This window comes from Thunnus albacares, chromosome 4 (assembly GCF_914725855.1).
Source record: "Thunnus albacares chromosome 4, fThuAlb1.1, whole genome shotgun sequence".
NCBI classification, from domain to species: domain Eukaryota; kingdom Metazoa; phylum Chordata; class Actinopteri; order Scombriformes; family Scombridae; genus Thunnus; species Thunnus albacares.
The window spans coordinates 8403110-8430880 of NC_058109.1; the positions used below are offsets into that span (position 1 = coordinate 8403110).

General features: G+C 39.1%; 2 protein-coding genes and 1 long non-coding RNA gene across 4 annotated transcripts in view; 2 read left to right on the top strand and 1 right to left on the bottom strand.

Moving 5' to 3' along the window:
- LOC122981255 overlaps window positions 1-27771 on the top strand; it is a 571779-nt gene that overhangs the window by 189990 nt on the left and 354018 nt on the right. The gene's annotated exons all lie outside the window — the stretch shown is intronic.
- ippk (inositol 1,3,4,5,6-pentakisphosphate 2-kinase) lies at window positions 2742-27172 on the top strand. The gene is made up of 14 exons (XM_044349899.1): window positions 2742-3034; window positions 8563-8622; window positions 11834-11929; window positions 13162-13228; window positions 14286-14404; window positions 17117-17206; window positions 17296-17354; window positions 18317-18389; window positions 18639-18791; window positions 19139-19256; window positions 19974-20109; window positions 20199-20301; window positions 20843-20934; window positions 21947-27172. Exons 1-14 carry the CDS (start codon window positions 2954-2956, stop codon window positions 22188-22190), a joined length of 1491 nt encoding a protein of 496 aa, XP_044205834.1. The 5' UTR covers window positions 2742-2953; the 3' UTR covers window positions 22191-27172.
- The window catches only part of LOC122981249 (centromere protein P), a 115740-nt gene continuing 114604 nt past the window's right edge, over window positions 26636-27771 (bottom strand). For both annotated transcript variants that reach the window (XM_044349907.1, XM_044349906.1), the window contains exon 9: window positions 26636-27399. In XM_044349907.1, coding sequence (XP_044205842.1) covers window positions 27269-27399 — 131 coding nt within the window. In that variant the 3' untranslated portion in view covers window positions 26636-27268. The remainder of the gene's footprint in view (window positions 27400-27771) is intronic.

Consider the following 27771-nt stretch of genomic DNA (forward strand, 5'->3'; position numbering starts at 1 on the left):
TGTGGATTTTGTCCCCCATCACTTACATTGTAAGTGCATTATGAAGAGATCTTCTAATGGTCAGTATGAACAGGAGGAATGATTACAGCAAGAAAAACCGGTTTCAGTGTTCATTTGGGCTCCTGACTGTTGTTTTAAGACAGACTCGAAAAATGGTGAACCTATCCTTTGAGTAAATAACGCACTGTAAAAATACTCCATCACAAGTAAAAGTCCTGCTTTGAAAATGTCACTTAAGTAAAAGTTTGAAGTATAATCAGCAAAATGTACTTAAAGTATCAGAAATATCCTAAAATGCTCCCTGAGAGAGTTTTACTCGCATATGTTGTATTATTGAATAATTATTGATCCACTGAAGTATAAGTAGTATTTTACTGTTGGAATAGGTCAACTATTTTTTATACATATACTACTATTATATACTACAATTTTATATACAGTTGGAAAGTTTAATCTACACCAATGCATCATTATTTATAAGATCATTGTATGTGTTTTATGTAAAATCTTAATCTTTAAAGTAACTTTAAAATATGTAAAGTTGTCAAATAAATATAGTTGAGTAAAAAGTTTAATATTTTACTTATTTACTGTTCACAGGTAGTTTGAATAAGTTATCAAATCATACTTTTTGAGAGTCTTGATAACTCTCTGTACTTTCCCTTTGCTGCTCAGGGGTTATCTCGACTTTCTGTGAATGAATGCAGGCATTACTCATTAATCTTGTGATCAACTGTACGTTTCCACTCCTTTATCCTCTCACGTCATCATCATGCTGTCAAAAATGCGTGGATTTTTCCTTTAGCTTCTTCCCGGTCCCACCTATCCAAACCCGATCCTACCCGCTCCGACCAATCACAGTAGAGTGGGCGGGACATCAGAGAATAAACCTCAAGAATGATTGGTTTATCAACTTGTCAATCAGACAGTGAGTCAAGCTAGACAGTTAACCAACATCACACTGGAAATAAGCTAAAAATAAAAGCAATGAAACTCAAAGTTGTGTATTTTTGTTTTAGGAACAAGTAAAGAAAGTTGAAATAATGACATAAATAAACATAAAATATTCAGTGGTAACATTATAAGATGTGGTGTTTGAGTTAATCAGATTTTTTAATTGACGCCCACCCATCTTTACAACAAACAGTCATAATACTAAACAGATAGTCTTTTTTTAAATCCTGTAATACTATGACGTTATTCTCAATATTAGGACTTTTGTCATACACATATGACTTTTTTCTTATTAAACTACAGCTTATTACACAATATTACTTTTCTTATAAGATTAAAACTTTCTCCTAATACTAATTTCTCTCAAAAAATTACAGCATTCTTCTTGTAATAAGATTTATTTGTAATGCAATTATGAGTGTCTTCTTGTAATTACTTTTTTTCTCATTAAACTATACCATTATAGTAAGATTACTACTTTCTTCTCATAATAAGATTATTATTATTATTATTATTTTTTAATTACTATTGTATTTATTCTGTTTTGGACATATGTTAAACATACTAAAAACAATCAAAAAAAGAGAAAAAACAAGCAAGTATAGAAAATACCCCTCTAGATGTTTTCAATTTGCTTGTTGTGTCTGATTAATAGTTCAAAACTTTAAGACATTCAATGTGCTTTGTCATATATAACAAATAAAAACAGCTAATCCACACTTTTGAGAATCTGGAACCAAAGAACGTTTGGCATATCTGCTTGAAAAATTACAGAAACAATTCATCAATAATCAAAATAGTTCCTGATTAATTTTCTTTCAATCAACTAGTCGTTGCAGCTCTGTTTGAGAGTCCTTTTAGTCATTGGCTAAGAGACGGCTTTATTAGATTTTTCCAGCACATAAAATTTGTATATTTGAGGTGCAAATAACAGAAATACTAAATAATTTTCTTTTCACAACATACATTACATTACATACAGTAGAACATTATTTCCATGGACAATGATGTAGTGTCCCCTTATCTTCTTCACATTTAAAGGTCAGGTTCACAATTTTTCAAGTCTGTACTTACAATGTAAGTGATGGGGGACAAAATCCACAGTCCTTCTGTACAAAAATGTGTTTAAAAGTTTATCTGAAGCTACTATGAAGCTTCAGCCGTCCAAATGAGTCAAACCAGGGTGGATATCTTTCAACGTTACAGTATTTTTAGTGCCAAAGTTCCTCTTTTTCTTACTATACTTCCACTGCAGCTCAACAGGGAGACACTGTCTGAGGAAACACAAAGAGGGAATTTGATGATAAAAAGACTGTAAATGTGTCAGATATCCACTGCTGAAGCCTCATATTAGCTTCATTTACACTTTTGAATGCATTTTTTTTTTTTGCACAAAATGACCTTGTGGACACACTGTGGATTTTGGCCCCCATCATATACATTGAAAGCACATTTGAAGTGAATCTTTTATTAGTCAATATAAACAGGAGGAATGATAACAGCGAGGAAATCATCTTTCACTGTTCATATGAGGACCTGATTGTTTGTCAAAAACATTTAAACTTTTTCTCAGAAATGTATTTCTCTACTCTTTAATGCTCGGTGGTTTTTATATTGAAGTCATAATCGGAAGTAGTATTGTGGGTGGCAGGTAACTTGTCCGGGCGGCAGCGATATTTGTTTTCCTAGGATGGCGAAGTCATGACCTGCCCTACTCTGCCTCTGATTGGCTTACCCTTTTATTCTTACCCTAAATTTAACCAATCCAGCCAACGAAAGTAACGAGTACTAGCCCATCAGAGGCAGAGTAGGGCGGGTCTTAACTTCACCATCCTAGGAAAACATATTTGGCCGGGCGGCAGTAGCAGTCAGTCGGTCCCAGTACTTCTTGATTTCTGCTAACGGCCAGTAGTACCAGTCGGAGTACTTGTATGTTGCCGTGCCGTTGTGTGTTACTTTCTGGCCGTTGACGGGAGCTCGGTTTGTCGTCGCTGGAGTGATGGAACTGGACAAAATGGACGAGAACGACTGGAAGTATCACGGAGAGGGAAACAAGAGCCTGGTGGTGTCACACGTACAGGTGAGTCAGCGAGGCTAAACACGGAGCTAGTCCGAGGTAAAGCTGGAGGAGTTTTAAACCCAAGACACCCCAAACCTGTCCCGACACTTTTATAACGTTCAACACGCTTTCAGCTCGGTGTCTCTGCCGGTAGAAACTTTGTAGTTAATCTCTTTATAAACGTGTTTTTCCCTGGCGGTTGAAAAGTCAACTGCCAGGATTTATCATCGTTGCTGTTAGCCTGTGTTTGCTTAGCTTTAGCCGGCTGGTTGGCCAACAGCTAACTTAAGAGTTCAAATTAACACATGAAAAAAGATCAATACACATGATCGACAAGGCTTAAGACACCACTAACGATTAGAAATGACATATATAATCATGTCCACTGAGGGTCACTGATCGTTTAGTCATTAAAATGCAGCAACTTCTAAGCGGCGGCTAACGTGGAGCTAATTTAGCCGTTAGCAGCTGTCCCAGGTTTTCCACCGAGCAGCTGGACGAAGTGACCCAGCGTAAGGAACACTTTTCTCGGCTGCTGCCTCACTGTACCGGCCTTTAGCCTCTGGAGCACACAGACAGTCCAGTTTGATCTGTTTAAAAGTTAACGGATACTTGTGCAGGGTGGTGCATTCACTGACATGCCCACTCCGTGTGTCACAGACTGGAAAAGTGTCATTCACGGGACTGGTCTGATCATGTTGTTATTGAGCAATATGTGAAATATTGTGAGAGTGTGACATAACATCAGCAGTGTGGAAATCAGCTCAAGAACCGCCAGGCTCTCTTGGTATTGTTGATTGTTTCCAGAGTTATAAATACATTTTTGAGGGTAGGGTGATAATTCAGTATTTCAGTAATTCTGTATTGTTTACATTTTTTGCTGTGCATAATTTTTATTATAATAATATATTTAATTAGAATCTGAATCAGAATCTGTTTAGTGTTTCTTCTGTATTCATTTAGCAGTGGTGCTCCACCACAACAAGAGATAAAGATTGTAGCCTTAATGTTATCTGAAACTAAGGTGTAGTCCGGATACTTTAGAAGTACTGATTATATAGTGATAAAATATGATAAAAAATAAAAATCAAATATTTTAACACTAGAGCCTCAACTTTAAACGTAACTTAGATCAGCGACAGATACAGGAAAAAACTAGAATTATTGCCCAAAGCACCACAGCTGTATTAAAATTACAGAGGAAACACTGGTTTATTAGCCAAGTATGCAAATATTTGTGTTGGCTTTTGCTCCCATAAACGCAACAGTAGAAGACTAAAATATAACAAGAGTAAGATAATAATAATAATAATGAAATAATAAAACAGACAAAGTAGCACTAAAATTAAATTTAAAAAAAATTAAAATCTATTTACAGAATGGAATATTCATAGTTTTGAAATAGGATACAAAACTTGAAATGAAATATTTACTGTACAAAGACAATATGGACTTTGCTACGGACCAAGAAATGGTGACAAAAAGTGCAAAAATTAAATGTGACACGTGCAATAAATAATTAAATTGTGTAACAGTGCAGTTTGGATGCAGTGTACAATGTTAAGTTCAGTTTGAAACGGTGGAGAAGAAGCTGTGTCTGCTGGTGGATTTATACTTTACTTTTATGATTCTTTTTGAAAAAAACAGAACAAACAGACTAAAGGACGACAGACAGGGTCGTCATGGGTAAAGTAAAAATACTTAACGTGATGTGACAGACAGCAAATAAAAAGAAAATGTGTTACATTGTGGTTTCGAGGTCTGTACATGTTTTTATGTCCATGTTTGGACACAAAAACCAAAGAGGTCCTTGACTTTGACTCACACAAAGCTAAAATACTTTTGAGGAAGGTCGACGCGCCCGCTTGGTGTTAACCCGAAGTTCTGTCCACTAAACCACAGAAGGAAAAGAAATATAATCACTTTAGACGTCAATATAATATCCAGTCGTTCCAGTATTTCTTTACATAGATCAGAGGCATGTCTCAATTTTTTATTATTTTACATTTAATCAATCTGTAGATACTATAAACAATGCAGTCCACACATTACCTCACCACAAACAAACAAACACCAACAGAAAGCAAAAGCAGCACTTCAGTTATATACAATGAGCCAAAATGATGTCTTTACCAACAGTTTGTTAAACAGTATTTATTGTTTTACATCAGAACATCTACTCTTTCTGACAATTTGCATTTTCTAGATACGAGATAATAAGCGACCAAAAATCATATATATTTGCTGTGACATATATATAGATATTTGATAAATAAATAAATTAGAAGTTGGAGCAGTCTTGTCTTTCCAACACAGTGAAAAACATTTTTTTGCAAAGTAAGTAATGGTGATAAGTATTCATATATTTTTGATTGAGTTTGTTTATTTGAGTGTCATGCACCTTTTCTGGTGCCAACGTGAACATTCAAGACACCAGAAAATAACCAGGACAAATCATCACATTCAGTTCCACAAATTCAAAACATTCAGTTAAAATAATAATAATAATAATAATAATAATAATAATAATGATAGTTTGTCTTTGCACCGTTTTGTTTTTGTCTTGCCAACTTATGTTGTTGTCTTGTCTGTTTGCACTTTATGTTGTTTACCTTGTTTTGCCCTACTTAATGTTAAATGTAGCACCGCTGGACCCAGATAAACAATCAGCTGATTACACTGCAAGTTATTTCTTAAAACAAAATATAAACGAGGAAGAGAAAATACCACAGCGAGCTCTCCACTAGCGATAAGCACTGCTGGATACAGTTAAAGATCTTTTTTTGGTCAGTCTTTCCTCTGACTTTACATGGAATGATTCATATTGTTTTATGAGTTTGCAAAATCTGCTGTTCAAAGTAGTGTTTATAAATATTGCAGTTGAAAATAAACACTTGTTATCTGTTTGTTTTACACACATATGGCTGACTAATGTTTACAGTATGTGCTGATATGATCAGATTCAGTCCTGATACCAAAACTGTACTTTTTTTTGATACCCTACTCTTTTACAAATATTAAAATGTTTTTCTACAAACTCTTTTTATCACAGAAGTATCACATGTTGTCTAAACTAAGGCTGCAACTAACAATTATTTTCATTATTATATTATTTTCTTGATTTAATATATTATTTGTTTGATCCGTAAAACATCAGAAAACTTTGAAAAATATCCACATTGTTGCAACTCCAGTCTAAACAGAACTCTGTCTAAATAAAATACAGTCTAAAACTGTCAAAACGATCATTTAAATCAAGAATTATTTGATCAGAATCCAACCTGACATTCAGTGTCAGCGTGAACGTTCACTACGTGACAGTTTTTGCTCCTTGATGCTGCACACGGACACATTCTGATCACTATCAGAGATGTTTTGAGGTTTGAGCTCAAGATACGAGGAAAGAGTTTTTTTCAGATGTCAAAGTTCACTGTGTTTATTTATCAACCATATTGTTGATACATTGTTGATATTTATCTTTAACTTTTTACACGTGGGAAAAACTGTAATCTGAAGAGCAGAACAATCCTAAACAACACTAACAATTGCAGTTTCATTGTTGACGTACTCTTCAGTTATTCTCTTTGCTATTTACAGTTTACAATTTCTGACTTAGCTGCTTAAAACATGAACGTCTGTGGTCCTGATGTGCGTGACGGTGGCAAACTTTGAATTCTACATTTCTAACATCGTGTGTCACAGTACGACGTCATGTTGATGTGACTCCGCAGGGAGACGAGGAGATGGAAAATATATAAAATATATGTGTGTGTGTTTCCACATTTTAGGGGCGATATGGATAAAAGCTCCTGTCTGGAAAATCAATTGTGAAAGTGCTCGTGACTAAAATAACTTGACAGGATTGTATGTTTTCAGCTAATCCAGTAAATGAAATACCTGATGTATCAAAGCACTTATTGATGAAAAAAAAAATCATGTAAAAATGCATTTAATATAACAACAAATCCAGTATAAATGGAGTTCTGTACACTTGCACAGATGATCATCTGGTTTTCTGAAAAATGCGAGTGTCTCAGTGTGTCATCATTCATCATAGTTTCTAAACTCTGTTACACCTCTATTACATAATCACACCTGTTGAGGAGGAGTGAGTGAACTGTGCAGTTATGTTTCGGGGATTAAGTGCACCAGTAAATGTTTGTAAGCTTATGTCGTCATTATTGTGCACGTCCCTGAATCACCGAGTGCATTTAGCTGCACTTCACTAACCTGCTTACTGGTGAATTTATGCAGTAATCTGATTTCTAGGGCTGCAACTAATGATTATTTTCTTTAGCGATGAATTTGCTGATTATTTTCTCGATTAATCAATTAATTGTTTGGTCCATAAAATGTCAGAAAATGGTGAAAAATGTCGATCACTGTTTCCCAAAAGCCCAGAGTGACGTCCTCAAATGTCTCTGTTTTGTCTCAGCCAACAGTAAATCCAAATATATTCAGTTTACTATCAGTCAAGACTGAAGAACCCAGACGATATTGATTTATACTATATTGTATTATATTCATCTGAGAGGCTTGAATCAGAGAATTGACTAAAAATGATTCATTGATTATCAAAAAAGTCGGTGATTGAGTTTCTCATGATGGACTATCCGTCGCAGCTCTACTGTTTTCTTCCTTTTTTTAACTAGAAACCTCGTTTGTGTAATCAAGGTTGAGACTTAACTTCATTTGTTCTGGAGAAAACAGATTTATTTTTGTCCTTGGATACAGTTCGTGTAACCAGGTTTGTGTAATCTGCGTTCTGCATGTGGAGGACGGAAATCTGTTGTGACAGCAGAGCAGCAGAATAAAACAGACGGATACACGTAGAGATACTGCACATCCTCACACGAGATTTACGTGATTCAAACTGACAGAAACTCACACTGACATTAAGTTGCTTCTTGCAGCCTGAGTCGAGTTTGTCTCCACTTCTGAACATCTACTTGTAACATTTAGACAAGCTGTAAGGAAAAAGCAGCTTCTTGTATCAACACAGCGCTAAAATAACCCCACCCCGTCTCTAAACGAAGGTCAGGTGAGGATGTAAATCTGATTACTGATCTGTTGCATGTAAATAAGGGATTTTACCGTCAACAGTTTACTTCAGTTTGTAGGATACGTTTTAGGTGTAACCTGAGTTCTTGTGGGTATGTACACATTCACAGATAACATCTCCAGACATCCATCCTGTCAGCATCTTCTCTGCTTTATGGAGTTTCTTTACGTAAACATACCCACGTCCTGACACAAGAAGTCATTGTTGTATATTATAACAGTCTATATTATGTTTAAAGACATTCTGAGACACTTTCCCCAACTGATGCAAATCAATATTCGCATTGACAGCCTACTGTAGTCTTTTTTTTTTTTTCCCACTGCACACTTTGCAGAATGGATCCACTGTTCCTGCTGCACTGCGGGGAAAACTGAATCACTTTAACCCACATCAGGAATATCTTGCAGATGTTCTCGAATTCACTCTGTGCAGTCGTTTTCTGCAGGTCTTCTGATCCTAACTGAGCTTCTCTCTTGTTCTCTCGCAGCTTTCCAGAGTTTTACGTCTGCTCAAATATCCGGCAGAGGACTCTGAAAACCCACCGCAGGTAAATATGAGTCTGTGTGTGTGTGTGTGTGTGTGTGTGAAAACCTGGTCCAAATGAGCGCTCAGTGAAAACATCTTAATCCAAACCACATGAGACATTGTGGGAATGTTTACATCTTTTTTGTAAATGTGTACTTGTTGATTTATATTTTGTATTCTTTTATTTAATAAAACAAAAGGCCAGACAGCTGGACAGACACTGTGTAAGATTAAACATGATGATTTTAACCCCTGAAGTGGAGTCTCCTCCCACTAATATTAAGATTCAGGCCAAAATTTCAGCCGGATCAGCTGCGACTCGACGTTCAGTGTGAGGCGGATCGATCGGACGGATTCCTGGCAGGTCAGAGATGTTAGTCAGCTGTCTGCTGTTTTGAGCAGTTCAGCAGTTTCCAACATGGCTGCTGTCAAAAGATCTGTTTTTAAACTGCAGTGAGCTTGTTTCAACAGTAGAATAGTGTTTGATGTCGTTGCTGACTTCAACCACAGACACTCGCTTCCAGTTTTCACTTCCAAACAAACTGCCCACATCTTCCAGCGGCTCCATATTCGTCTTTTTTTTTTTTTTTTCTTCTTGCTTTCTGTACAAAGTAGAATTACTGGATTAAATTTGGCATCGTCAACAGGACAGAATCAGGGAGCTCCCACGTCACAGCAGGTCAATCCGACCGTAGAAGTCGTATGTTTTGGCCGTGCAAAATGTGTCGCTGTGAGTTAACACAATGCACAAGATTGATAAAATCATACAGTGTCTGTCCGGCTTTAGGCTTCTGCCTGTTGGACCAGAAACGCACCGTTACAGCTGAGTAAACATTGGATTGCAAACATTTATAAGAATAACACAAACAAGATGAACAGGCCATTAAAGGATGAGGCCGGTGATTCAATATTTTTCTTGCTGTCATCAAAATCTCATGCGCAGAGCCAAACCAACAACAAAAGCCTGATACATCTGATTCCTCTGCGCCGTAGACCTCCTCCGTCGTCCAAAAACTGTTAAAAACATGTCAGCGATCCACTCGGCTGCACTGCGTGACCTGTTCCTTCACCAGATGAGTTCGGTCACAGTAGTTTGTTTAGAAGCAGGCTGCTGCCACCGGAGCGTGATTCTGTTTACAGCGCTTCGCTAGCTTGTTGAGCCTCATATCACAACCTATTTTTACTACATTTTAAATACATTAAAATGAACTTAAGTGCAAAGTGAAGAGGTTAAGATAAGTAGCACAACAAGCTAGTGAAGCAGAACCGTGTCCTTGCACGCTCTTTGGCCTCTTTGCATGAGCTCCTCTCAGGAGACTGAAAACGTGATCTCACTTATCGCTGTTCTGATCACTGTTATGATCCTGAAAATGACAATCTCTCAGCTGCAGCGAGCATCCGACCACTGACTGTCATACACTCTCTGAGAAGATCATTGGCTTGAGCCTAAAAAGCTACGACTTAAAGGTCCAGATATTAAATCCCCAGTTAACGTGACCCACCAGAGGCAGCAGGTTAAACAGCCCAAAGGCTTCAGAGACAGTATAAACAAAATAAGTGACAACTGTGTCTTTGTCAAATCATCAGAGCAAACAACATATTTACTGAGTCTCCGCGGCTTTATTTAACTTTAAAAAAACCAAATAAAACATTTGCCTTAAAACATGAGTCTTGTGGCTAAACACACACTGTGTCAGGTGATACTGGTTAAACTGGTTGTGTAGTCAATAACCCATCTGTCAGTAGGATAGTATCTGTCAGGAGATGTGATGTAACAGCGTTCGATGTCCCAGCGAAGAGGAAATCAATCATCCTGACATGATGTCTGTCAGGCCGACTGATCCATGACCGAGAGGAGAAACCGACATCAGATAAACTGTAGACGAGGTTTAAGTTGTAGTTCATACGTGTTAACAACGCTGCAGAAGAAACTTTCGTTCAGTGCAGAAGCTCAGGAGTCATTTAATTAAAAGCTGGATTGGTTGTCAGCGGAGCAGCAGCAGCAGATTACGTCCCACTCAGATTACAGGCTCATCAGCTGATATCAATCTGAAATTGATTGACTTTTAATGTTGTGACAGCTAAATCTGTTATTAATGTTTTGTGATGCAGATTAAAAGGTGTTAAAAGGTTTTTCTTTTAATGCAAATATTGTTGACGTAGCAGGAAAACAGACCAGTATTTCTGATGCATTTATAACTCAAGGTCTTTTAATACTCGGGGAATTAAGTTTAATTTTTTTATGGTCAAAAAGTAAAAAAGATTTAAAGGTTTTCTTTAGTTTTGAGCTCCAGAAGAAATCAATTAAGGCTGCAACTGACGATTATTTTCGTTATCAATTAATCTGTTGATTCTTTTCTCGATGAATTGATTAGTTGTTTGGTCCGTAAAATGGTGAATAATCTCGATCAAGCCCTTGAATGTCTTCTTTTTTCTCGACCAACAGCCCACAACTCAAAAGATATTTAGTTTACTGTAAAGAAGACGAAAGGAACCAGAAAATATTCACATTTTAGAAGCTGGAATTGGAGAATTTGGACTTTTTTTCTTAAAAAATGACTCAATATTAATTGATTATCTGAGTAATTCAGTAGTTGGCAACTAATCGTTTAGTTGCCAACTAAACTTGCAGCTCTAAAATCTATTTAAACCAATGTAAGTGGTTTAAACCACCTGACCAAACTGAAACCAGGGCAAGCTAACCCTGGCTTTTCTCACAAAGATGGTTGCCACGGTAACTGTCGGCATGTACCAAGTGCGGTTTTCGTTCAGGCTTGTAGATCAACTCATGTGAGAGAACAACGACCTCCTCATCAGTCAGCTGCCCTTAAGATTTCAGTCCTGGTTGGTTTCACCTGTGCTACTGGTTGAACTTACTGGTTCCATATGAAGTGTGTTTTACTACTACTGGTCCCAGAGATGCGTTCAAATCACACAGTTGGTTCTTTGTTATAAAACTCGTCTCTTTCATGTGTCGGAGCTCCAGCCTGATTGGAAACCTTGAGCCTGATATAATTGGATTTAATGTCTATTTTATTTCAGTATTCAGTGTGACGTCGTGTTCATGCAGCGCCGCGTCCATCGCATGCACAGCTGTTGCATCATGGACATTTCTTCTGTTGCGGTTTTTCCCCAGAAGAGGATGTAGCTTGTTTTTAACCTGTGTGTTTGTGTGTATGTTTGTGTTTGTGTGTGTGTGTGTTTACCTGCCCGTCTGTGTGTCCGTCCTCCAGACTGCAGAACAGGCCTTCAGGCAGATCCAGAACATTGTTGACTTCAGCTCCAACGTGATGAGCAGCCTGCTGGGAGAGAAGTTCATCCACAGCGGGGTACGACACTGTCGCCTTCACACTGTTTACTGTCATTACTGACACTTTTTTTTTTTTTTACATCTTCTGCTTTATTATTTATATTCCTTTCTTAGTTTTATCTTAGAAAACATTAAGCCGAGACAAACAAGACAAGTAATAATCACACATTAAGTCAACGTTAGACAACATTATTCATTAATACTGCCAAAGAAATCTGAGAAATTAATCATAAATTACAACAAAAAACAAGGATCTGCACGTCTTCTACTGTACCTCGATTACTTCTGACTGAATGACACGTTCAGTGTGTGTTGGGCGTTAAATGAGTGTTTTCCAGGTGGAGTTTCTATTCCAGAAACATCTGGAAAGCCTTTACAGTTTAATGGTAGAAACAATTTCCGATAACCAGGAAGGAGAAGATGATCACTTGTTCATGAGTTATTACTGTTTTTACTTCCACCAGCTGTGTTCAGTCACAGATAAACATCGCGTGAGTTCAGAAGAGCAAAGTAAACAAACACACGATGATGCTGAGTTTATAGATTTTCGAGCATCAATCAAAGATCTTCCACCAGTAACTGTAACGCAGAGAATCAAACTGGTGTAAGAGTTTTGGTGGAGTAATTTTACCTCCACGGTCAAAAAACCTGAGGGTGTTAGGTTGCACTTTCTAAAATAGTTGATTAGTTTAATGTGAATCTTTATTTGAATATATATTTATATATATATATATATATATAATCCCATATCTGATATCTGAACTGTTTTCTAGCAGGCAAAAGTTGACAAAAACAGTGAGTTACAGTGTTGAAGTCTGGAGGGTTTCAGCACATGAACAACATTCTCTGGGTCAGATGGTGTCTAATTTTAGACTTTATTTTAAGCTGGAGGCTAAACTTAACAATGAATTTATCTGTCCTGTTAAAATTTAGAACACTGTCAAAAATCGTTCTGATGTCTGCAGACTCGTGACGGCTTGTAGCTTAATTATTGTAACTTAATATTTGGTTCTAAATGATGATTATAATCGTTAGTTTGTGTAAACAGCAGGATGATATTTGTTTATTGCAGCTGTTGGTTACAGCCGTTGGTTTTATTCATTATCGCTCCCTTAATGAGTGAATGATGATAAACTTGTTTTGTATACAGCAGATAATAAACCAAGACTCTGCAGCAACAGCAGAGACATAAATATAAACATGAACTGCTCAAAAACTGAACTAAAGTGACTGATAACATTTTCTCTACAGGAAGTGGTCAAACTGCCGCTGGAGTTTGTGCGACAGCTGTCAATAAAAGTTCAACATCAAAGACCTGGTAAGACTAAAATGTTTATTAATCATTAACGTGGGAAGCATTTGTTGTTGAAATCTGTTGAAGGAAGTTTGACATTTTGGGAAATTCACTTATCTGCTTTCTAACCAGAAGTTAGATGAGAAGATTAAAACCTCCGTCATGTTTGTAAATATGAAGCTACGTAGCTTAGCACAAAGACTGGAAACAGCTATCTGAAAGTAACAAAATAAACCTCTGATACTCACTAATTAACATGTTATATCTCACATAATGTATGATATGTATGTTAAATGTATTATATTTTATTTTGAGGGGGTAGATATGAAGTGTGGTATTATTTTTCCTCAACAAATCTCAGCGGAAAGTTGTACTTCCCAAAATGAAGCAGAATATTTAAAACACAATTGACTTGTTTAGAGCTTTTCTTTTTCCTGCTTTTTAAATTTATATGTAGTTGGGAAACAACAAACTGAAGCGACACCACCTGGTCAGGAGGTGGATGTTTGTCACAGCAGGTTTTAGCTTCATTCCAGCTGGTTTCAACTGTCTTCATGTAATTAAAACTAATTAATGGTGAATCCCAGTTCCACAGTCCAGCCTTCATGTGACTCCATCAACACTGATTCCATTAAAACTGACTTAATAAATGTCTTTTTTCTTCAGCAAACCTGAGAACAGATAATCAGTTAGTATATTTTTGTTGCTGGATTCAGGAAACATGAGCAGCATGTGAAATGTGAAGTTTACTGAAAGATTATTTTGGGCTGCAAGTCAAAGTTTACGTCAGAAGACAAAATAAACCGAATAATGAAAATAAGTAAATGAATTAAAATACTTTGCAAGCAATTTTGCAAACACAAATACACACAGATATTCCAAAAATAACAAAAAAGTAGAAGTACACTTAACGGCAGTGACCAGTCTGCAGCCGGCAGGAAATATCCAACATCACAAAGGCACATTCTGTTAAAAAGTTATCAATAATCAATATCTATACAGTAAACTGACCATCTTTTATTAATATTAAGGCATTTTAGTTAACTTAACATACTGAAAATGTTGTGTTTGTGTGTTTCAGCCTGGCGCTGTGATAAAGTGATGGACATCTACAGCGGCTGTGCTCTCTGTCTGCCCAACCTGACATCTCCAGTCCTCCACCAGCCAACACACACTCCTCCACTTTGCATCGAGATTAAGGTACACACACATGCACGCACACACACACACACACACCTTAAACAAGACAAGGTCAAAACCTAGTATACAGCTGGTCTGTGTGAAACTGTGTATTAAATGTTAATCTGCAATTTTCTGTAGTGGTCCCAGTAATATTTGCTGGTAAAGTGTACTGAAGTAGCATCACATGACATGGTTAAACTACGTTTGAGTAAAAAAAAAAAAGGTTATAATTTCAGGTGCAAGAATAAAACTTTCCACTTCTACCTTTGGGATGTTTGATTTGAAAGAGAACTTATTTTAATTCTAATTATTCTTGTGTTCTTAACCTGCAATTAAGACAAGACATACTGAAAACCACAACAAGAGAACAAACACAAATACAGAAAGAAAAACAAACAAACAAACAAAAATCAGCAGTAATCACAGCCTGGTGAATTTACAATAAGTATGGTTACCCCCCATACTCATTACTCTTGAGCGTTCCTCTTTCAGGTGTATTGCTATCGGTGACCAGTCTCTTATAAACTCCTCAAAAGTTCCTCTTAACACATATGATAGTTTTTCCAAGTGGACAGAAGTTTTCATACCATGTTAGAATATCAGGGGGCTCTTCATCCAGCTGTTTTTGTAATATTATGAGGGATTTCTATTCCAAATATATGTGTGTGTGTATATATATATATATATATATATATATATATATATATATATATATATATATATATATATATATATATATATATATATATATATATATATATATATATATAATATAAATATAAACAAATTCTAATTATCTGTTAACTCCCCTTGCTTTCATCTGTTTCACTCTGCATGTGATCTGAGTGTTTTGTCAGATTGTTATTTAGGTGCATTAACTGTGCGCTCTCCATCGTGTCTCTTTTCTGCCTCTTTCCCGGTCGATGGTCATGGAGGCTGTGGTGGAAATTGTGAATGAAAGTTTTGACAGCATTTTGGGTGCAAATTCATGAGGCTTATCTCCACCTGGTTACCACGGTTACAGTCAAATCAAGCGCACCAGAGCAGCTGACCCGCACTAAATATTAACAGCCTTCACGAGTCGCGTGTTTTACCTGCAAGACTCGTGTTTTAATGCGGCTGTTCGTTGTTCGTTTGTGATGTGAAAACGTCAGAGAAATAAAAAGTTTGCATCCTGCTATTAGTTCAGTTATAAAATCCAAACGCACCGCCGGGCGTCTCTCCTGTAGGCTGCTGACAGCGATGTCAGCCGGAGAGTAGAGGAGGAGACACAGAGACGCTGTTATGTGTCTGTTTAAACAGGAGTTTAACCGTCTTCACTGCATCTAACACAGAGCGGAGAGCGTCAGCGCTCAGAGCTGAAAACACGGTCGCTCTGTGTCGCGTTGTAGTCCTCTGCTTCCTTCATCTTGAAAGAGCAACAGCCAATGAGGAAACTCCAACACTCAGCCAGCCGACCAATGGTGAAACTTCATCACTCACTCACAGACAACCATGCTTATAGGGCTGGTCTCAATCGTCACTTATGACCCACTAGAAGTGTGTGGCGGTGTGTTTATCTGCAGTGACTCTGCTCTTTGCCTGTATTTTCTTATTATTCTGCTTTGTTCGGGACGTTTCTGGGTGTCAGCCTTCAGGCAGTGGGTGTGTAACCCTGTAGCGCACAGGATATGAGGTCGGGAATCACAACATAGCAACCAGGTTACATCACTCTCTCCGTCTCTCTGCTCTGCTCTCTGTCTGTGTCTGATTGACCGAGGGCGGGGCTGAATTACACACACACACACACACACACACACACACACACACACACACACACACACACACACACACAGAGCAGAGAGGCCACAGTGGACAAAATCTGGCAGTGCAGCACCTTCCCACAGTGTTGTGCGGAGGTGTGGGTTTGTCATGATTATCTTGGCCAAAATAGTTGTGATCAATGATATTGATGATATCCTGATAATCATCAAAATATCCTTAAATCTCTTAAAAACACGCTGGAGTCACTTTAACTTACATTTTGTTAAGAAACAAATATTTTTTTGCATCATAGGACACAGACTCAGTCTCTCGCCAACACCCAGCAGGTGATCACAAAGAGAGAAATTCATTAATAAAAAAGAATCTACTTATCAACCTGATATCCAAGCATTCACATTCTCAGCCGTCAGCCATGGTGACGAATGACTGGAAAGATATGGACTCCCCCTTGTTGCAAATGGCAGTTTAGAATAAAACAGGAAATCTATACGTCAGTGAGCTAGACAGCTTTTTCTAGTCACTCGTGAGGATATTCACAATTATCCTAATAATGGAAATTCACCACAATTTAAATTATCTTGAGTGTTTTTATCCCGATATAAGAGAAAATCTTATATCCTTCCATTTCAGCTCTAGACGTGTTTATTAATGTATTCGTCGACAAACATAACTCCTCCTGTGGACACACATAAGTGGAGGCTGGTGTATAAACAGATAGTGAAAGATAATGAATGACAACGTAGTAAAACACAGTTGTAATAATATAAAATGTCTTCATAAGAGACGTTTATAATCGTTGACAAACGCTGTACATTAATAAACTTAAATTGTACTTATGTCTCCTTGCAGCTACATTATAGTTTTAGTCTCACCCAACAAACTGAGCTGAACAACAAACTGCATAAGTGTGACTGTGAAAGTGTGTGTGTGTGTTACTTACCTGCTGTTTCATGTTTTGTGTTTCAGCCTAAATGTGGCTTCCTGCCGTCCTCGAAACACGTCAGCAAAGACATCAAGACCAAAGTGTGCCGCTTCTGCATGCACCAACACTACAAGGTAACTGCAACCCCTGTACACATCTAACCACAATACATCTACTGTACTTCACAAACATATACTATATTATTCTCTCTGTCTCTCTGCAGGTGGCCAATGGAAAGTGGAAGAGACGCAGTTTGTACTGTCCTCTAGATCTGTTCTCAGGGTGAGATTACTGCATCTTCTATTACTATCAGTCATAAAGTGGGACATAAATCAGGGTTTTACCTGGATTTTTTTTCGAGACAAAGGTGTAAAAGGTTGGAGAAGGTGTGTGTGGTGCAGCGTACACGGTTTGTATGCACACCTGTGGAGTGTTGTGTGCTTAAATAAAAAAAAAAAATCATGATTTGACAGATGAAAGTGTCCATAAGGATTTAAATTTTATACCAAGATGGAACAAAAAGATGAAGAATAAAGGTTGTGACAAATGATGGTGTTGATTTTGTAGGCCCGGGATGATATGCTTATCTCCTGATTTGATACTATCACAATACTTGCCGAATCGATTCTCCATTGAAGGAATAGAAAAGGGGGCTCTATTTTCAGTCTCTTGCTCCAGTATACGGTGTTCTAAACCATTCACTGGTGTCTTAATTCCACTGAAATATAATATGAAACAGAACTGACAGATAAGATAAAAGGTCCGCAGCCTTTTTATTTTAAAACGTTAACTGCAATAATTAATTAATGAGTTAATTTGAAAGCCTCATAGAGTCTCCTGAATAACAAACTTAGGGGGAGGCAGAGTGCTCCGCTGTGTTATTAACGTCATGTCTCCAGCAGTAGAGAGCAGCCTCTCTGCTGCACCGTTAGCTCCGGGGAAAGACATTGTTGTCCAAGACGCTGAGCGGCTGCAGGGTCTTTGAGGTGAAACAGACAGAGCACCGAGTTATTCTCTTCACCTCAGAGTTAATTTAAGTTGTTTAATGCTGCAGTGTGTGTTAATCAACTGCAGTCAAACTGGCTGCGGCTGGTTTGACCAGTATGGATATTCATGTTTCCAGGAGGATGAAATCTTATTTTATATATTATGAGTACAGTGATGAGTAAAATGTGGTCTGCAGGTGTTTGATTTTTACTGTTCTGCAGCTGAACGTGATCTCTGGTTTCTCTCCTGTTGTTCAGGAACAGACAGAGAATGCACTTTGCCGTCAGACACCTGATAGAAGAACCTCAGAACAACTTCAAAATCTTCAAGGTGAGATAAAAAGTCTAAAGGCGCCTTAAACCACAAGAATCTAAACTCTTTAGAACCAAAACTGTGATATTTATTCTGAAAAACTCACCCTTCAATGCTTCAAATCTATTGATTTAAACATAAAGACATCAGAAATTCAATATTAGATCCTTTGTCATTTGGGGATGATGATATGATTTATGTCATAATCATGATGCTGATTGTGTCTGTGTCTGTGTGTGTGTGTGTGTGTGTGTGTGTGTGTGTCAGGGTGGTCAGTGTATATACAGCAGTAAGGAGGGCAGCGACGACTCGTTGGACCTGAACTCTCTGCTGCATCATCTCAGACCGTACTTCATGTACGGAAACAACCGAATCAACAGTCACATGACCAGCAAAGCTGTCCTGAACGACTTCATCCAGGTAAACCTGCACAGACACTCAGGTGTACAAATACGTGTCTCTATGAACGTAAAGATATTTATGAGACTCAGTGAAGTCACCAGCTGATCAAATTCTGCTCATGTCAAAGTTAGAAGTAAAAGTGCTCGATGGTGCAGGACGCTGGTGGTGAAGAACCTCTCAAATCTTTTACTTCAGTAAAACCAACAATTAGAGCTCGACTGATATATTAGTCAGACTGATATTAACTCATTGCAGATATTTTCATGTAAATGTTTGATGGTAAGTAACAAGAAATATCAGTTTGTAGTTTGTAACAACCTCCGCAATCTGCCTTCAAGCCTCACATTGAAACCCTCTGCCGGCAGGTCCTGGTAAACGCCCTGCTGAGTGGCGGCGGTGGCGGAGGCGGCGTGACGGACAGACGAGGAGAAGGGCGGAGCTTCTGTGAAGCGAGTCTATTCAACAAAGAGAGGATTCGCCACGGTCAGAACGGTTCTTTCTTTCTGTCTGTCCAGTCTGGTTTCACTGGTCCTTTAATGGTCCTTCCAGATCAGTATTTTAATTAGATATTTTTTCTCCTGCTTCCTTTTCTCTCTCTTCACACACACACACACACACACACACACACACACACACACACACACACACACACAGGCAAATTGAAACACACTCATTCAAATAAATCAACATGTGCAAACAAATAAAACACCAAATGTTTTATTTCAGCTCTATTTCCACATAACCCTTAAATTACCCCATAAATCACATCTCTCATGATTTGGTTCAGTGCTTTAATAATAAAAAAAAGTAAAAATAATTAAACACAAGTCAGAGCTGGTGTTGTATACTACATGGATGGTTGTCACGCTGCTGACTTGTGTTTTTTTTGGTGTGAGTTGAATCAGTGGAACAGATCTGCTGTCCGTCTCCGTCCTCTCTCGCTGCCTCCTTCAGAAATGTTTGTGGTTTGAAAGAAACATTTGTCTTTTCAGCGCAAACACTTCGCTCATAACATCTGAATCTGATTATGTAGATGTGTGAAACTGAAATGCTGACTCGCATGATTGTGCATGTTTTTTGATACTGAACGAGACATTAAACACGGTTCCTGATTTAACTGTTTAAAGTAAAAGTTTTATAAACCAGAAAACTTATCAGAAAGATAACCTCCCTGCTCCGTCTCTCTGTGTGTGTCTGCAGGCTCTCAGGGTTTACCCAGCGACAGTGTTTTATTCAGGATCCTTCAGACTCAAATGTTGGACACTTTGGACATCGAAGGACTTCATCCTCTGTACCGCAGAGTGGAGCAACACCTGCAGGATTTCCCCAAGGAGAGGTAGTACTGAGTTAACGAGAAGAAAACTGTGTCCGTGTACATTAATCTCTTCTGTCTGGTGTCTTGACGTCATTTACTGTCTTTGTCAGAACTCGTCTTCAGATAGAGGGTCCGTACAACGAGGCCTTCCTGGAGAAGCTGCAGAAATGTCCGACGGAGGATGACGGCTCCGTGGAGTACGCTGTCAGCAAGGTCAGACTGGTTCAAACTTCCCCAGTTGTCCCAGTCACATTAAGTCAGGCTCTTTGTTTCATTGTTCAGGTTTCCTGCTGTATCATTTCTCCCCCAGTGTCTGTCAGAGCATTTTAACACAAGTTAAAGGGGCCATATTCTGCTTTTTGTGATTTTCTCTTATTTATATACTGTTAAAATGTCGGATATTTATCTTAAACATGGTCAATGTTCCAAAACTTGAGGTTAACGAATGTAGAAATGCTTCCTGCAAGTCAAAAAGTCTCAAAAAAAGAAGAAAATACAAACCATTCTCTAGTTTCAGCCTCTCAAAAGCAAAGATTTATTTGCTTTTCTTTGTCTACATCATTGAACACTGAATATTTTTGTGTTTTGGACTGCTGATGTCATCTTGGGCTCTGGGAAACTGTGATTAGGATTAGATAACGTTGCATAGACTAAACGATTAACTGAAAAAATAATCAGATTAATCAGTAATGAATTGTTAGTTTATATGTCTAAAGATAGCAGCGTGTCTAACTGCTGTTTGTTTTGACTTCAGGTCCATCAGTACCGCGTCGCCATGACAGCCAAGGACTGCTCCATCATGGTCGCCCTGGTGCCCAGCAGTGAGGAAGAGGAGGATGATGAAGAGTAAGTTTTTGATACCGGAATTAATTACTCGGAAGAGTCTCAGTAACGCACAGTACATGAAACCAAAAAAAAACTTTGTTCCATTTTAACTTTCAGTCTGTAGTTAATTGAATGACAAACACATTTTCACTCAGCTGACAAAATCGATGTTTACGTTCAGTGTTTATCACCAAAATGCATTTTAGCCCAATGAATGTGTTGAATACAAGTCATGCAAAAACATTTGTTGAGTTGATTTTTGGAAGAATTTGAGACTTTCATTGTTAACATCCATGTTTGCTTGGTAGTAGTAATAGTAGTAGTAAGGCTGCAATCTTAAAAACGTTTCTTCACAGTGTTACAAGTGGTCAAAAAAAAAAAGTAATATGGAGAAATGTTCTGTTAGTGTGCTACACATTCACCAGTGGTCCATTATTTGTTGAAGTTTACAGTCTTCAGTCACTGGGATTAACAGTTTGCCAAACTGCTAACACTACTAGTAAGTAATTATTGGTAATTGATTAATTATTTTGGGTCATTTCTCATGAACAACACACAAAACATTTGAAGACCTTCCCAGAACTCTGGAAAACTATGATGGATCTTTTTTTTTTTTTTTTACTATTTTCTGACATTTTATAGACTGAATGTTTTAACTTTGAGCTTTTTAGTCTGAAAACAAATCTTTAGATTAAACAATATAGAAAATAATTGTCGGCTGCAGCTTCAGTTTGTCCGACGATTGAGGTTAACTTCCTGGTTTTCCTTTTATAAACTGATGATGAGGAACATCTGAACTTTTGGTCTCTGTGGGGACAAACTGTCTTTAAGTGAGGAAGGGTTCAGTCCCCCTCTGTGGGGCCTTTGGCGGATGCTGAACTGGGACACAGTCGGTGAGAACAGCCTGTACTGGGTTTATGGTTGAGTGTGTAGTACTTAATGATGTCCACCAGGTGGCGCCAGACATCAGCTCAGCATGTTTAAACTTCTGACTCCTTTCTGTTCACTAATCCTCCTCCTCCTATCTCTACAGTCAGAGGCGGTTCAGGGACTTCCTCTCCTCCAGACCTCCCGCTTTCTCCTACTCCGTCTCCATCTTGGATCTGGACCCAAAGCCGTTCGACAGCATCCCTCGCCAGCTGCGCCTGGACCAGAAGATCGTCTCCTGCTACCTGAGGACTGGTGGTGCCTTGCCAAAAGGCTCTCTGCCGCCGCTCCCGGGCATCTTCGCAGCTGCAGAGAGAGAGGACTGCACCCTGCTCTTCCACCCCGTGTGAACACCCAGTCAGAGCCGGGCGGCCCTGATTCCTGGAGACGAGCAGTAACTGACGCCACGCTGATGCCTCAAACGGAGAGGAGAGACGCCATGTCGATGCCGGAGGTCTAGAATCATTTCAGTTTATCTGAGACTTGGCTGCAGCACTTTCTCCTCACTCAGCTCACGTCGGCATGTATCGGCTCTGGCTGCTGCTCAGCAAGAATAAAATCTCCAGGAAGTCGTCACTAAATCACCAGACGTTAACGTGACTTCCAGATATTTCTGTTACTGATTCTAGAGCTTTTGTGTCGTCATGGCGACTGACTTCACGCTCCTGTCAGTAGGTGAATCCCAACATCTCCGCCCTGTTCTGTCATGACTCATATTTATTAGAAAACTCACAGGGAGCTTTGTTCTTCCCCTTTGGCGGCCAGAGTTTGGATTCACTTCCTGACAGGATTGCTGTGGTTGTCTTGGCAACGATCTCTGACTCTTCTCATTCTCCGTGGCAACGCTGCTGACAGCGAAGCGCTGATGAAGAAAGGAAAAAGACAGGTGAATGGAGGTGTTGACGAGAAAAGCAGGTCGTTGTGATTTCCTGAATGTAGGCGGGGCAGAACCAGAATGTCCAGGTTGTACTGTGTCCTCTGAGGCGTCACCGTGGTAACGGAAGCACTGGTTACCATAGCTACAGCCACAGAGGAGGCTGATCTGATCGGTCTGCGTGAGTCTGGATGGAGGAGACGTTGGAGAGTTTCATTTGATGTCAGAGGTTTCAAGCAAACATTTTGATTCTGGAGTGAGTTTAAGTTCTCTGCCGGAGTCCGCGGAGGTTTTTCAGTCCAACTCATAAACATTTATTTAACGAGACGAAGCGATGCCGTGTTTGGTTGTACGAAAACCTCCACGAACCAGGTGGAGAGCCAGAGCCAGATCCAAAATGACTGCGAGGAACACTTTACCTCCTTGCTTTTGTTTTGTTTTCCTTTTTCTTTTTTTTTTTCCTTTTGGACCTCCCTCCTGTCGGTGGCAGCGTGTTCACAAGTAGAAATGTTTCTCACAAATCGCCTCATCGGGCGTTTGTGCTGAGATGTCGAAGGTCAAATATGTGTGATTTTATTTTTCATTTATCAGGGGGGAGTTTTAAGTGTTGTTAAAGGGTCAGTTCACCCAAATTATTTAATAATAATAATAATAATAATTTAAAAGTTCAACAGCAACATCTCTTCACGGGAAAAGTGTCCCTGTGAAAGAATCCTCCACAGAAAACACTGGAGACTGTTTTCATAGGAAGTAAATCTTCATTAGAGAAAAATTATTTCTTTTTCCACATAAAAACTAAATTACATTCACCTCTCGTGTTAGAGCGGAGGCACGGTTCTCAGAAATCCTCCAAACCTGCAAAAATAAAACCAAAACTATCTGCACAGACATCACTAGCGGCCACTTTATTAGGTACACTTGTACAATCTAATACAATCAGCTCTGTTATGAATTCTCTCATAAAGCACATAATATATTTATTTGTTGACACTGTCTCAGAGGTAATTATACTGAAAGGTGTTTAGTGACGCTTCAATATAATATAAATACTGTTTATATAATAATAAACCGCTTAATACTGTGCTGACAGTGTCATAAGCTTCGTAAAGGTAGCGTTTGTGTCAGAGCTGTTGGATTGTATACCGTTATGCAGCTGTACCTGATACTGAGGATATATAGAGTGAATATATGTTTGTATTTTGGGTAAACTGACCCTTTAAAGTTCAGCTTGGGCTTCGGACCAAGCGGCAAAATGTTTCAGTTTGTTCTGTTAGAGGTTGAAGAAAAAGCTGCATTTCAGTAGTTATCTAACATTCCCTTGTTGACTAACCAGGTGATTCGTAGCTTTGTGAAGGTACGGTTATGTTACACTCTGGTCGTGTGAGTGTTTGATCGTCTCCCGTTCACAACTGAAGCCCAAAAAAACTCAAATTCAAGCACAACTTTGGTGTGAAGTCTGAGTTCACACAGTCGGCCAATAGAAAGACTCGATGCGCCACGTCGTCATTCTAGCGACGTGTCATCACGCTCAGACTGGGAACTGCAGCGTCAGTTTCATTTACGGTCTGATCGCTCTGATCAATATTTATTTATCTCTTACATTGGAACAGTGTCGGGCTGAGTTCGGGGCGATTTTCACTGACCAGACGACTAACGTGTCCGTACGCTTGCAGAGGATTTTTAAAGAGAAGCGGGGGAAGTTATAACAGAGTTGAAATGACTAACAGAACAGGGACACCTCCTGTCTCCTCATTAGAGGTCAGAGGTCAGCGTGTCCAGTTTGCTTTAGATCAGTCTGATCCACCAGAGCAAAGGCTGCTGGGTAACAGCGGTCCTCTTTGGACAGGCTGAGCTTCACGCTGCTGCTCCGCTGGTTTTTGTGCCATAAGTGGCTTGTTGTGTGTTTTGTAGTGTGTGTTTGTCCACGTGCCTAAATGTTCTGGTAGGACTGGAGGAGGGCGGAGGGTGTGTGTTAGTGTGTGCGCGTGTGTGTGTGTAACAAACTCACTTTGTTACAGGCTGCGTTCACAGCTCAGATCAGAGACAGATGGCTCGTCAGTTTGGTTTCGGAGCTGCTGTGGACGCAGCCGTAAACTCTCAATACCTCGAACCCCTGACGACCCGACCCGAAGCTCAGCGGGGTCGTCTGATGTTTGAAAAACTATGTGGTCAGGAGCGCCGGGACGTTTCTGAGGACGGTGACGTCACCATCAGCAGATGAGCGTCGCCTGTTTTTTCAGGACTTGAGTCTGTTGAGATTCAGATCTTGGCGTGTCGGAGGTCTTTCTGCCGTTTGATACAAACTGTACGACCTGTGGCTTCCTCTCCTGGTGATGTCATCGTCCTCTGAAACCAGCGGCGCTCTCGGAGGCTTCAGATAAACTGGTAACACTTGACTTCAGTTCCTCTGTTTACAGTGTCCACTCTCCAACCTCCATCAGCCAATCAAACGTCTGAAAACAAATCACACTACAAGACTGAAACTCTTTCAAACTCCGCTCTGATCTCCCAGCGTCAGGCTCGTTTTTTGGAAAATCATCATCATCAGCTGCTGATGATGAACGGCTGCTGCCTCGTTTAAAGGCAAGAGGTCAACATCGCTGTGAAATCGGCAGCCAATCATATGTCTCGCTTATAACAGACGTGGTCAGTAGTTAAAGTTGATCAATCCAAACGCTAAAAAGGTTTTAAACACGGACAGACGTCACTCCAACCTTTGTTACTCTGGACTGAATGACCTCTGACCAATCACGTCTCTACCCATATTAACTGACATCTAGCCGGCCATCTTTGATGCCTGGTTGCCTGGGAGACGGAGGAGCTGTGACACTGTGGGGTAGGTGGATAGATTGACCCCCCGCAGGGTGAAAGGTTGCAGAGTGGACACCAGTGAACTGAACCAACCACTGATCGTTCTAACTGTTGAACTGAAGGTGCAACAGGCGGCAGGACGAGGCAGCAGGGGCTGATGGGAGTTTGTGTGAGACATCAGAGGTCTGGACACTTTAAAACACACGGTTTGATGTTAAAAAGTATTTTGGTTTGATTCATTTTTAAATTTCCAACAGCTTCATACCGAGGCATTAGATCAAAAATGTTACAACTACGTCTGAACTCAAGTTATTCAGTGAAACGTTGTTCGACCTTTTGTTACATTTAAGTTAAAGAGCTGCGTTTACGTCATGTGGAGTCGCTGCTTCTCGTCATCAGAAGTCAGTTGGTTGTTGGAGAGTTAACAACACTATAACTAAACATTCAGTTACTTGAACAACAGACTTACATGATGTGAGGCATCTGTATTTAGCTGCCTTATTTATTTAAGTTTCCCGGCTGTAATCCCAATTTCTATGTAAACGGTCTTTACAAGAGGAACAATATTCAGCCCCAAAAAGACTTAAAATAAACCCGCACAACGCTCTCATCCACATTTTAACTTTTTTTCTCCTCTACATGGACGTGACAACGTTTCAACCTCAAACATTCATTCTCAGGTTTTAAATGTTGTCATGTCTAGAATAAAATAAACATCAGGATTTGACAGTGCTGCACCGCTGTGGTTTTATCTTTGTTACAGTAACTCCCAGATGACAAGAAGGCGACGTAAGCATTTTTTTCTGAAAGTTAAATCCCTGACAAGCTTTCATAAACCCCGAAGGTTGTTTAACAGCTTTAACTAACAGCTCTGAAGGTATTTTTCCAAGTTGTTTTTCCAAGTTGCGATTCCCAACAAGGGAAGCCAGAAACACCTCAGCTTGTTATTAATGATAATGAATAAAAACATTCATATCGTTTAATACATCTGATGATAAAACTCGTTACTTTTAGTTTCACTGTTCATGTTTGACTACAAAACTGCAAATTGGGAAAAGGGTTAAAAATCTTTTGTATCGAGCAGCAGACGGAATATTTTTTTAATCCAGATAAACGAAGAGTCTTAAAGGATTCTGGAAATATTCAAGTGTTGTTAAATGACCTTGTAAAAGTGAAGATAATACTGCACATATGAGGCACAAACAGAAAACTTGATTACATGGAGCTGATAATCTTAAAGATTACAGAACCACCTTAAGAACCAATATTAAGAAAACCCTCCTGTTCTCTTCAGCCAATCAGAGTTGAGTTTGTCCAGACCTCTGTGTCCTCACGACGAGACAAAGCTCAAGACGGGTGAGCTGGAGTCTGATTGGTCGATGGGTCGGCGATCCTCTGCCTCCGCCTGCTGCCTGAGCGTCGGCCTGCAGAAACATCACAGCACTGTGATACCTACAGACTTCTAATAACTGCGTGTGTGTAAATAGTTAAGAGAAGAAAACTATTTGAAAATACAAAGGCGACACTGCTGTCTGGCATTTTGTATTTAAATTATTTATTTTTGTAGATTTTGACCAATGAGCTCTGCTGTTACAGCCGTCACAGTCGAGCTCTTTCTATTGAATAAAGGATTTCTAAGAGACTAAACCGTCGCTGTGTGTTTACTTTATTTCACAGAAAAGAACATAAAAACATCTCAGATCTGACATGTTGTAAATAATATAAAAAGGTCCTGGATGTGAGTTATGTGTCTTGTGAAAGGCTGACTGCCCTGATGATGGACTCCACGGCAGCCTCAGGTCCCAGAATCCTCAGCAGGCTCTGAAAGGCCTCAGCAGCGCCGCCTACAGCCTGAGAGGGAAACAGCTGCAGCGCTGCAGAGACACAGAGAGGAACCAAAACCAGATCACTTCAAACCCTCATGAGACAGTTTTCATACAGTCAGTTTGATATTTTTGACATTAGTTTTATTTTAATTGTATCTTCTTTTTAAGGATCTTTGGTGGAAAGAACTAATAATCACTGAGTAATGAATATATCTTGCAATAGAGGGAAAACAGACAGTTCTGAATTTGTACACTTCCAATGAATTAACTCCAAATAATTACAATAATCATGAACAAGAGTCTTTTCAGTTGAATGTAAGCAAATAACTGTAGAATAAAGTTTACATAAACATCTACTGAATATTTACTTTGGTTTAAAGGGTTGAGTTTGTCTTTCAAGAAAATACATATTTTCCAAAT